Genomic DNA, 12,547 nt, shown 5'->3' with positions numbered 1-12,547 from the left:
ACACACACAATTATTGGGGGGAAACTTAGGGAAAAAATAAGAGGAATGAAAGGGGGTTAAAAGTCCCCAATCAATTTGGAAGCACGGGATTTAATTAGGGTGGATTTTGGGGAGCAACATGCAGGGTTTATGTTAGTTTTATCTTTCTAGAAACTCTGAAAATTGTTCTGATTGCATAATAATTATTTCTTGTGCTCTGAGTAACGTTTTAGACTATGGAGATTTTAGGGGGAAAAAATACTCCAAGGCACATTTGAATTCTACTTGTACGTATTTCATTGTTTGTGATTTCTTTTTTGGCTTTTAATACATTCTATTATTCCATTTCAGAAATTATTTTTAATTGGGATAATTTATCACGACATGACAAAAATCTTATTGTGGATGTCCACAATACTGATGGTGATATTTCAAATGTCACGACCTGTTCTGATGGCATCGAAGGTTTCCTATCGGCGAGTTGTCTAGTACTCCGTATGAAATAGTGTCTCCGTCAGATTGGGGAAGCGGGAAAGGGGAAACGATGATCCGCATCTGAATTCTCAAGTCTCCACGAGACGACGAACCAAAGCAAAGCAAAGCGAAGCGATGGAGCAAGCGCTGCTCCGAATCCTCCGAACCCTCGGCTCCACCGCCCACCTCACGCAGGCCCACGCCCGCCTCCTCGCCGCCGGCCTCGCCGCCAGCCCGCGCCTCCTCCCGGCGCTCGTCGCCGCGGCCTTCTCCGCCCACTCCCCTCGCTACGCCGCCGCCGCGCTCCGCGCCGCCGGCCCCGCCGCCTCCACCGTCTCCCACAACACCCTCGTCGAGCGCCTCGCCGGGGCCAGGCCGCGGGGCCGCCGCCCCGCCCCCGCACCCGCCCCCGCCGATGCCCTCGCCGCCTACGCCGCCATGCGCGCCCAGGGCGTCCCGCCCAATGGGTTCACCTTCACCTTCCTGCTCCGGGCGTGCGCGCTCCTGGGGCTCCCGCGGCCGTGCGGCTGCATCCATGGCCAGATCGTCAGGTGCGGGTTCGGGAGCGACGTTTTCGTCCAGAACGCGCTCATGGATGTGTACCACAGGTGCGGTGGCGGTGGCGGTGGCGGTGGCGGTGTTGGGGCCGCTCGGCAGGTGTTCGACGAAATGGTTGACAGGGATGTGGTCTCGTGGAACTCCATTGTTGGGGTGTACATGTCGAGTGGGGACGCTACGGGAGCAATGGGGTTCTTTGAGGCGATGCCTGAGAGGAATGTTGTCTCCTGGAACACTGTTGTTGCCGGGTTTGCAAGGATGGGTGACATGGTGACAGCGTGGGCTGTGTTTGACAGGATGCCTTCTAGGAATGCCGTTTCTTGGAATTTGATGATTTCGGGTTATGCGACGAGTGGTGATGTGGAGGCTGCACGTTCCGTGTTTGATCGGATGGACCAAAAGGATGTGGTTTCGTGGACTGCTATGGTTTCTGCTTATGCCAAGATTGGGGATCTAGATACAGCGAATGAGTTGTTCGATCATATGCCTGTGAAGAACCTGGTTTCATGGAATGCAATGATAACTGGATACAATCACAACTCGCGATACGATGAGGCATTGCGCACATTTCAGCTGATGATGCTTGAAGGACGGTTCAGACCTGATGAGGCGACATTAGTGAGTGTTGTCTCGGCATGTGCTCAATTGGGCAGTGTTGAATACTGCAACTGGATCAGTTCTTTCATTGGTAAAAGCAACATCCATCTCACTGTTGCACTAGGAAATGCTCTCATAGACATGTTTGCAAAGTGTGGGGATGTAGGAAGGGCACAGTCAATTTTTTATAAAATGGAAACAAGATGTATCATTACATGGACAACAATGATTTCTGGCTTTGCTTTTAATGGTCTTTGTAGAGACGCTCTTTTGGTCTACAATAATATGTGCAGAGAAGGAGTTCAACTGGATGACACAGTTTTTATTGCTGCACTCGCTGCTTGCGCTCATGGAGGTTTGTTGCAAGAAGGTTGGAGTATATTTAATGAAATGGTTGAGCGATATAACATTCAACCAAGAATGGAGCACTATGGGTGCATGGTGGATTTACTTGGTCGAGCAGGTAACTTACAGGAGGCGATTTTATTTATTGAAAGCATGCCTCTTGAACCTAGTGTTGTCATATGGGTCACGTTGCTTTGCTCTTGTGTTGCACATGGTAATGCAGAGCTTATAGAATATGTCAGTAAGAAGATAACTGAACTAGAACCATTTAATTCTAGTTATCAAGTCCTGGTTTCTAATTGTAGTGCTTTGGAAGGAAGGTGGGATGGTGTGATCGATGCACGCACAAGCATGCGTAATTGGGGAATTGAGAAAGTGCCTGGAAGTAGCTCAATCCAGGTAGGCAGTGAGGTTCATGAGTTTTTGGCTAAAGATACAAGGCATAAGAGGAGGAAAGAGATATATGAAACAGTTGACGGTTTAATGGCCCTCATGAGACATACAGAGCAAGCACATTGGGTAAGATAATGTAGAACACTGCAGCATCAGAAGTGCTTAGTTGAGTGTTGCTCGTCCTACATGTGCAAAATAAATACTAGATTACCATTTGAACAGGATGGACTGGTAAGTTGTATAGCAGAGAGAGAGAGAGAGAGAGAGAGAGAGAGAGAGAGAGAGAGAGAGAGAGAGAGAGAGAGATCAGCAGTTGATGATTTGATTGAATGCATGAATCATAGAGGACACCCCCTTTGATTGCTTAAAGAAATTGCACACCGCTTAACTATTGAAGATCTTGCCTGCTTGTCTGTCTTGTGCAGCTCATGTGTAAAGGTTGAGAGTTGGGACCCTATGACCTTATGTCCTTGAGTCCTTGTGGCAGGACCTTTTTGTGGCTAGTACTGGGGCTATTCAATGCTTGATAGGGCAACAACTGTGTAAGATACAGCTAGTTTTTGCTGACATTGCTTCACTGTGATTATGGGAGAAGTTAATCGCTGGAGTGCTCTTTTACAGCCGTTTTCCAAGTGTAACTGAAAAAGTCTAATTCAGTTCATCAGGTGTTGTGAATAATCTGCAGTAACATGGGTAAAGGGGACCTTCCTATTGTTCTACAACTGTATCAGGTTTGCTAATAATCTTCTTTCTGGATCAAACTGGAGAGCATCACTTTTGGTAAATAGAAGGCAGAGAGTTTTGCTGCAATTGGCATGAACCAAGCTCTGGTTCTGTCACCACTCACCAGGAGCAAATAGCTGCGTACTATCTCAGATATAAGTAGACGTCACTTATTCTCTGGGCAGTTGAGTCTTCTTTACTATCAATGCATATTTGAGGAAGCTGCTTTAGCTAGCAGCAGAAGTGCTCCATATGGTCTTTTTGGGTGATCACCCCAACCCATTGCATTTTGATTAATCTGGTGAATCATATTGAGATCCTGTCTTCAAACTACTGAAATCACAAATTGGGAGCACACGACTTATCTGTTTCTTTGACTAGCATGGCATATTTGTTACAAATAGTAAGTATAGAAATTTCTTTCCCAGTTTTATGTGTTGTACATTATTCTCAAACATCTTATTTGAAAGAAGAACACTTTTCAATATTAGTACACTGGTAAGTGCAACTGGTTTTAGGCCTTTACATAGTTTTCTGATCTTACTTCAATTTTAGCTTCTAGCAATCTTGACTTTGGCTGAGGAACATAGCTGCAAGCAACTTGCAGCTAGGAAACTAGGATGGGATTGGGTTGATACTTGATAGAAATCCATTAGCCACTTCGATTTATTTTGTTAAAATTTGAGTTTTTGTTATTCTCTTGTTGGCGCTATACGGTTCAAAATCGCTGAATCATGTTCCATCTATTGCCTGGCTATTTCAAGGTGCATTGGCCTTTACACCACATGTCATCATGACAGCAACAACCAGTTAATAAATGCCCTACTGGCAGTTTATAGTTCTGGACCATGCTGATTACATAGCTGCCAGTCTGTGACCTTCATCTAGATCAATAGTCGTATATGTTCAATCCTCTTCCATCCATTATGAATTTATGATATGGTAAATTTTTTTTCACCAAGCTTGTTTACAAGGTAAAATTTTTCTGCTCTTATTTTGTTACAAGCATGAATGTAAAATTAATAGTGAACTACCATCCATTTAAAGAAGAAATTTCTTTTTCAAGAAACAAAACCTCCACTGAGAATTTGCATTGCAGGCAGAAGTTGCTGTGCTCATGTCAAGATGTAGTTTTACAGTGACAACTCATACCAGGATGAACTTCACATTTGATTGTGGTGTGTTCCGCTTCTTCCTCAGTACAGACATACTGTCTGACTGTCTCCTGGGTCATTAGAGCTATAGGAACATACATTTTTTCTTAATGATATATGGGTACTTTGTGTTGTCTGATTTCTCATATTTTCACTGTGGAAATTTATCTTTAGTTTTGGCTGGATTATTCAGCAAATTTTATGCTTGAGTACTCATTGTCGACTTGAACACTATTTACGATTGAATTAAATTAAGACAAAAAATTACCTGGATTTACAGTAGTGATTCTCTTCTGTAATACATTTAGAAGATATTTGTTGTGGAGAATAAAAAAAGAGCAGGGACACGAATGTTAAGTGCAAAATCTTATAATAATTTCCATGTGAATATAAGACAACATTGGAGTGATAAATTGATTGAATTTTTTATATATGCTACTGAAAGTTGTCATTAGCAAAGAGAATATTTGTTGTTTATTTATGTCTGAGGTTAAGCAGCATTACCCAAAGAGATGATATTGATATGGAAAATCACAAAATAGATGAAGATAATATGACATAGAAAGCTGATGGACACTCTGGACTCTATTTCTCAGGAATTTCCCTGATTTAGGGAATTGAACTTTTTCCTGTAAAATTCGTTTAATGCCGTGTGCTCCATTTCATCATTTTTCCTATCTTTACCTTTTTATTACCCTAATGTTTACAGTGTCAAGGTTATTCTTTAACAAAAAGGACACCTAATGCTAAGAGATGACTAAGTGACCAATTAATTTATGAAGTACTAGTAGAAGTCTAACTGATCTAATTTTGAATCTTCATGTTGTCCGATGAGGCTTTCCTGACATTTTAATTCACATTCTGTAAGACTGTGACATGCTTTTGCATTCTTTGAACTTTTGTAAGGAAGGGTGTGAACAAATTTTGAAACATCAGTTCAGGACTTCTTTTTTCAAGGCTAATCTCAAGATATTGTTGCTTTAGTTTATAGAGACTAGAAGATCTGATTGGCTTATATTGTAACTTTTCTGTTTTCCATCATTCAGGAAGATCATCGAAGTTTTGATCACCAGGTCATTCTGACTCTCCAGCCCTTCTTTCCTTTTTACCTTTGTCACTCCAATCATGACTCATGATAAGTTATTTTAATTTGCTTTCAGGCTGCTGTCCGAGGATTAAAACTAATCAGTCCTTCAAATTCGTGCCAGTGGTAATTTTGTGCTTCCTGACTCCTGAGTTGGATGATTTCACATATCTAGTACTTTTTTTTTATGATTTTAAAGATCTCCAGGTCGATAGCATCACATTACTGAAACACAAGGAAATCATAGGTTTAGGCATATCAAAAACCTAGGTACTACAGCATAACTTGGAGTCTAGTTTGGTCCAAAAGAATATTATTTATTTGCATTTTTTGCATACATTAGATTCTCCTCTGTGGAAGCCTTATCTGCATCACATTTATCTGACATGCAATTTGATGCCATCTATTATGCTTCCCGTACAAAACTTTTACTACTTAAAGAATACCCGATGTTGTATCAGTGGACAAACTATTGTGAGGAAATCGATCGCATAACTGGTCCTTCTCTTTACTATCTAGTAGGAGTATTTGCAACTTACACCTTATCTGCTAGTAAAGTGAATGCTCAGTGTTCCAGTTGATTTTGATATTCCCAACTGAAATAAGCAGTCCTATTGTTGTCGATATTTTCATTCAATAGTAATAATAATATAATTATTGCCCCTTGAACCCTAAATACTGGTAAAATACATGCTGGAACTTGGAAGTATCGCACAGAGCTCAATTATTCGTAGTACTACAGTACTGGGTTCTCAACTAATTGACTACTTTCTCATGCTCTTCATGTGCAGCTGGGAGCAAGGACAACCATTGGACAAATTGGTGGTCACAACTCACAAGAGCCATCATCATCCTGGGGTTTATAGAAACCAGAGATCTCCACACAAAGCATTGATCAGAAGTATACTGGCCTACTGGAATACCAGAAACACATGGAACCATTTTCACCTTGTGCATTCAGAGACCGTGAGTTATTCTGCCACGCAATCGCAAGCCAAAAATGGGCGATTCTTCCATGTGAACATTCATGTGCCCTGCCAGGGGTTCTAGGACCCCAAGAGGACGTTCCTTGTTCATCTTTTGCTCAGCATGGACTAATGCAATTTCATTTTCTGTTCCAGTGTCCTGCCCTGTCTCCCCTGCTCCCCAAAGCTGGAGCAGGGGGAATGAAGCTGGGCGGTTGTTGCTTGGAGGGGCCGAGGATTCGCTGGTGGCTCAATTATCCTGGAGTTCATTCTGAAATCTGAACTTATAAGATGAGATAGCTGTTTCTGAATTCGCAGAAGAGAAGGCATCTAATGCGATTTGAATACTTGGTTACTCTCTCTGGTAAAAAAAAATGATGTTTGATGGACAAAAAATTAAATTGTTGTGTATTAATAATGCCAATATTCCTTAAATGTAATGTGAGGTATTGCAAGTTTGGTAAAACCTACTGTTGACAAGTGGCTAGTCAGGGTGGAGGCCACAGGGACTAGGCCATGGCTCTGGTGTGTCATCTCTAACAAGATAAATTCAATGCGGATTAAAAATAAAAGGCAAGACCAGTTCATGGCTTAAACCCAGAAGAACGTGTTCCGTCCTGCAAAGCCAAGAGATAAACATAGGGAATAAATATATTGCATAGTTGCACGGGTTGCAGTGTATGTACTGTATCGCCCCATAGGTGAATTAGAGCTGAATCTTTTGTTATTTAATTTTTTTAAAAAAGCATTTTTTTTAACAACGAACAATGTCAAACTTTTTTTTTAACCTGAACCTTTTGACCATGCCAATATTCTTTGACATTACCACCGCAAAGCTTCATTACAACACTATTTATGTGGTAAGAGGTGCCACATAGTATGTTGCTATCCTGTGGCATGGCATTGCCACATCAAAGCTTTTTCCCATTTCAAAGAGGATTTTGCTTTGCGTGTGCATGTGTTCAGAGCAAAAAAAAAAAAAAAGAAAAAAAAACCACTTAGACATCATAGCTAGGACTTTTAGCATAACCAATGTTGTACATTCTTCATTCTCCTTGTAATTATTTTTCCCTCAAAAATTATTTTTTGCCTGTTGTACATAACTTTTCTCTTTATAATGGAAAATTACAGTAGGAGGCTCTCCATGCTGTGTTTGGGTAAAAAGAAAAAAAGAAAAAGCTTCCGTCACATTTACTTAATTTTTCCTTCAAAATTTTGCGTTCATTGATCCAAAGTTTCTGTTCTCAATCGCAAAAGATCAAAAAAATGTATGTGCTGATATGATATCAATAGCTATGGCAGCTGTTTATTTATGGTTGAAAACAAAGTACATCATGCACCATGCTATATTTCCGTGCATGCTTTCATTTTCCCTGCAATTTAATTTCTAACTTTTGATGTGCTCATTTGTACTACAGCTATTCAACAGTCCTACATTCATTTTGGATATCCATGTAATAGTATTAAATCATGCTTCACACATAAGCGCATGAGTTTTTCTCCAGTATATATCCATGAGACAGATAAAATGATGATGGTTACAAGGTTTATAATAAAGTGTTTGTGTTCATCTCACGTTATTTCTATTGGTTAAATACCAAGTTGCATATCCTATATGTTGTAACTCCTTAGCACTAAGCAGGCAATTGTAATGAGGGGAAGCTTAAGAAAATCCATTTGTAACAGTGGAAAAGGAGAAGCTCTACTGATGAACAACATAATAGGAGCTTTCCACATTTGATCTGGATTATTAAATCGCTCTAGTAGTTGCTATGTCCAATATAATGAAATATGTTTTCGTTATGTCATGCATAGCATTGAGATATTGCGATTTCTATCGTCCGCCAATATTTTTTGACAAATTATATGCATCAGGAAACTAATAAGCTGTTAACATTTTTGGCCCCCTTCGATCCAAAGGAAATTCATAGAAATTTTAAAGAGTTTCATTCCTATAGGAATTTTTTCTATATAACCCTTTGAATCAAAGGAATGAATCCTATGGAATCCTAGCTATGAAATTCTTACGGAATGTCTCTTCCCATGCAAGTTTTGGAGGAAATTTAACATGAGGTTTTACCTCATGTTAAGAATCCTTTGAGTCTTTATCTCTCCTCAAATTCCTGTGTTTTTCATGCGGCTCAATCAAACAATCATTCTTATGGTTTTTTCCTGTGTTTTGCAATCATCTGTTTTATACTTGTATTTCTCTCAGAATCATATGTTTTTTCTATTCCTTCGTTTTTTTATTTGTATGATTCAAAGGGGCCCTAGCTTTTATACATCATGATGTTTAGGGCTTGATTGGATCGGGGGATTCATGGAAGAAAAACAGAGGATTCTAATTCCAATAGGAAATGGTACTGTTTGTCCATTCGGAATGGAGGATTATCCCTTAGGAAAAATGGTGGAAACTTTCTTATGGTGCTAATTTTGTAGGAAAACTGCAGGGGAGAAATGTCCAGTCTGACCTCTTTGTTTTCTTTCTCATTGCGGAGGATCGAGGCAAATGAAGCCCTGATGCCACACTAACGTACGCAAGGCTTAAGCATCATCAGGCTTCTCCTTTTTATTATTTAATGCTTTTTTAGGGATAAGACTATAGTTAACTCTCTAATAAACTTTTCACATACCGTTGTTTCCTATGTTTTTCCCATGGTTCATCTAGACATCCATTCCTATGAAGGCCCCCTTTGTTTCAAAGGAAAAACCACATGAATTTTAGAGGATTTTATCCTATGAGAAATAATCCTATAGAGTCCTTTAAAACAAATGATTGTTTTCTACCAATTCCTTTGAAATTCCTATGCTACAGCAATTTTGGAGGAAAATAAGTATGAGGCCTCACCCTATGTTTTTCTCTTCATGTGTCTAAAATTCCTGCATTTTTCCTATGTGCTAATCAAACGATAGTTTGGAGACTTTTCTGTGTTTTATAATCCCATAAGAATTCAATAATCATAACATTATATTCTTATGTTTTTCTTATTCCTATGTTTTCTCAATCTTGCATTTCAAAGATGTCCGGAATTCTTGTATTTTCAAATCCTATGTTTTATATGTTTTTTCAACCCTACATTCCGAATGAACCCTTAGTTTGCTTCCAAAGGATGCCTAGCATAAAAGATGGCCTTGCTGTTAGCCACTTAGCCAAATTCTCTAAGCTTGGTTCTGGCTTCATTCTCAGTTTGCTACATGCATCTTTGGCCTACAATGAAGCCACATAACATATTTTAGATGTAATTGGATGAATCTGCACGAAAATGTTCCTAGCAGACACTATCTCACAGGCGCCCAATTTCAGTAGAAGACACTATCTCAACAGCGCCCAATTTCAGGCATTACTGATGCCTCGCAATCCTATGCTTGAGTGATAATTATATGGCTATATTAATTGATGGAACGACAGAAAGCATGCATGAGTACTGAGAGGAAAATAATAAAGCTTTGTTCTAAGTGGTGGTGGATCACTTGATATAACGTTATGATGAATGAGTTGTCTCGCGAGCTATGGCTATCTTATATAGATGCCCCTTTTAGTTAGTAAATTTATATAGGTGATTATTTTGATGGCCGTTAAGTACAAAATTAACGCTGTCAATACCTACATAAGACTATAAATATAAAACATACAACATAGTGGTAATGTTTATTTCTAACAATTTTCACGAGTATTGGTGTATATTCATATACAGGTGACAAACTACCTAAGTTGAGAAGAAATATACATGAAGGAAGAGGAGAATCAAACTCGTATCCGAACTTATAGAGTTTTAGACCCAAAACCAAATTAAACACCTCTAAATGGGCCAAACATCCATACCAATAGAATAAGGGGTCCAAAATAAATGTCCAGGCCGAAAACCGGGGCCAACTGAGCCGGAGTTCGGCCGAACCATGACAGAGGCCGCTGCCTAGACCCAGGTTGCGTTTGGTAGCAAATCGCTCCCCCGTTGATGGTTATGGCCGTTTTCACCGGTGAAAATAGTCATAAGCTAGACACTTGGCACTAGGAGGATGAAGATGCTCATTGGATGCTTGGAAGAAACTCTATCCTCCCAAGGCACCTCCACCTATAAATACCCCTCTCATCGTTCATTTTAACACACAACAAGATGTAGAGCTGAACTACAATAGGCCCTAAGTATACTTTAGGATCTTTATATGTTCTATGGTATATACTTAGAATTAGGGAGAGAGTAAAATAGAAGTTGGAGGAATTCCGGAGTTATCGGTAATCCTTTCCTTATTTTTGTACTTCGTTAATTACTCTGGTTTAATAGAAATATCATTCTGAGTAATTAAGATTTACTTTGTGAGAATTAATTATTGGTTAGTTCCTAATTAGCATGCAGGATCATTGTTCACTATAGTCCATTAATTTATAATGATTGCATTAGTGTTTGGCCGGCACTAGAATAGTTATTAATTGCATAGACGCGGTGTCTAGGTAGTTAATTTCTAGCGATTGCTTCGTATCCCATAGTAGGTTTGAGGTGGGTGTAGAGTTGGTGACAACCCTCAATTACACTGAAGTCCTCCCTGTCTGAGTACGCAGTAGAGCCATATCTGGGAGCAGCGGGCTGGCCAGTGCCCGAAGTATCGCGTTAGGATTAAATTAAGCTTTCCATAGACATTGTCTCCCACTAGTAAATCCTCTCTACCCTTTGCCTATCTTTGCTTCGTGTCCTTAGATGAACCTGGGAAAGAGCTAACACACACGTTCCCTGCGGAAATCAATACCTTAGAATACTCCCGGGTCAAGTGCTACATCGGTATCTTCCGTGCGCTTGCAAATTCTATCTGCGACGTTAAGAAATACCAACAAGCATTTCTAGAGCCGTTGCCGGAGAACGGTTGTTGTTTATCTCTGTACCTTGTTCATCCTCATATCCTTTTTACTTTTCTTTCTTCTACCTTCACCCCTGCTACCTAGAGAAATGTTCTTGTAAAACTCTTCTCGCCCATGGAGCCACAATATATCTTTCAACTATCTACTCCACGGGGCAAATTTTACGAGCCACCTCCTTCATCGGAGCCTATTTAACACCTGGCTATGAAATTCGTCCCGAATTCATCAGTACGGTTAGGGAGAAATCTTTCTCTGGTCTAGACCAGGAAATCTCCTATCATCACCTGCGAGAGTTTGAGCATCTGTGTTCGTGCCTCTTGATCCAAGGCATGCCACGGGAGACTATTAAATGGAAATTGTTTCCGTTCTCTCTTCAAGAGAGAGCAAAACAATGGTACATTTACACCGTTGGGAGTGTGAGTGGTAGCTAGAATGAATTGCGAGACAGATTTTGTGCCTCACATTCTTTCCTATTAGTCGTATTACTTTCCTCCAGATCGAAGTCCTCAGCTTTCGGCAGAATAATAAGGAATCAATAGGTGCAGCTTGGGCCAGATTTGTTACTCTGGTACAGTCTAGTCCCAACCTTGCCATACCCGATTTTGCATTACTGCAACATTTCCATACGGGTTTGGATAAGGAGTCTGCACTTTACCTCAACATAACTGCCGGAGGTACGGAGGAACCTGAACCGTCAACATCATCAGATCTAACTGAGGAATCCTCCCGGGAACTATCTCCAGATATTGAAGAAATTCATGATCCGGGATGTGCTCCCAAATTCAGGGATGATCTTCTTGAATATTACGGCGACCTATTCTCTAGCCAACTCTCGATCCAATAGAATATGGATATCTAAAGGAAACAGTTCGGGAGCTGACATCAATCATGAGTGACGAATGGCTAAAGGAGGCAGAGCTTTCTTCCGAAGTAATTCTAATAAATATCGCTCCTCGAACCATTCCCTATCACTTAGAAGGGAATAATGTTGGTATCCTTTACAGTCCATCAGTCTATGCCAATATTGTCTCAAAATCCTTTGTATTCACTATTCTGAGTGACAAGGCAATTACACCGACAAACAAATTCTTCGAGCACCCTAACGGGAGTCTTATTGAAGAATTAGGTATTGTACAAGACGTGCCTGTCATTCATGATGGCAAGGAGGCAATCTTGAATTATTCATGTTTTTGAAATCCAAGATTTTGATGTTCTAATCAGACATCCAATCGAGAAACTTCTCATCAATACTCCTCGATTAGGTAGCCTCAAATTCTCTTTAGGAGGGTCAATTTCTTTGTTCCATTCTCGCAGTCAAGAAAAGCATTGACTGATACCCTTCCTGAAGAAGATATCTTGGAGGACATAATTGCTGTTCTTCCATTTTAGCTGCTCAAATCATCTTCTAAACAAGACGCTCTGG

At 40.2% G+C, this 12,547-nt stretch overlaps 1 protein-coding gene across 6 annotated transcripts; it reads left to right on the top strand.

Moving 5' to 3' along the window:
* Positions 1-484: 484 nt before the first annotated feature.
* Positions 485-7,252, top strand: LOC127780394 (pentatricopeptide repeat-containing protein At3g21470-like). 6 transcript variants are annotated; one of them, XM_052307301.1, is made up of 6 exons: positions 485-4,043; positions 4,169-4,247; positions 5,270-5,296; positions 5,384-5,433; positions 6,099-6,273; positions 6,429-7,252. In XM_052307301.1, exon 1 carries the CDS (start codon positions 589-591, stop codon positions 2,479-2,481), a length of 1,893 nt encoding a protein of 630 aa, XP_052163261.1. In that variant the 5' UTR covers positions 485-588; the 3' UTR covers positions 2,482-4,043; positions 4,169-4,247; positions 5,270-5,296; positions 5,384-5,433; positions 6,099-6,273; positions 6,429-7,252. The 6 variants fall into 6 exon arrangements, with proteins under 6 accessions (XP_052163261.1, XP_052163263.1, XP_052163260.1 ...); XM_052307303.1 differs by having other exon boundaries at positions 485-3,472; positions 6,429-7,251; XM_052307300.1 differs by having other exon boundaries at positions 485-3,472; positions 3,834-4,247; positions 6,429-7,251.
* The last annotated feature ends 5,295 nt before the right edge of the window (positions 7,253-12,547 follow it).

Source organism: Oryza glaberrima, chromosome 7 (assembly GCF_000147395.1).
Source record: "Oryza glaberrima chromosome 7, OglaRS2, whole genome shotgun sequence".
NCBI lineage: Eukaryota > Viridiplantae > Streptophyta > Magnoliopsida > Poales > Poaceae > Oryza > Oryza glaberrima.
This window is presented reverse-complemented; position numbering and strand designations above follow the sequence as displayed.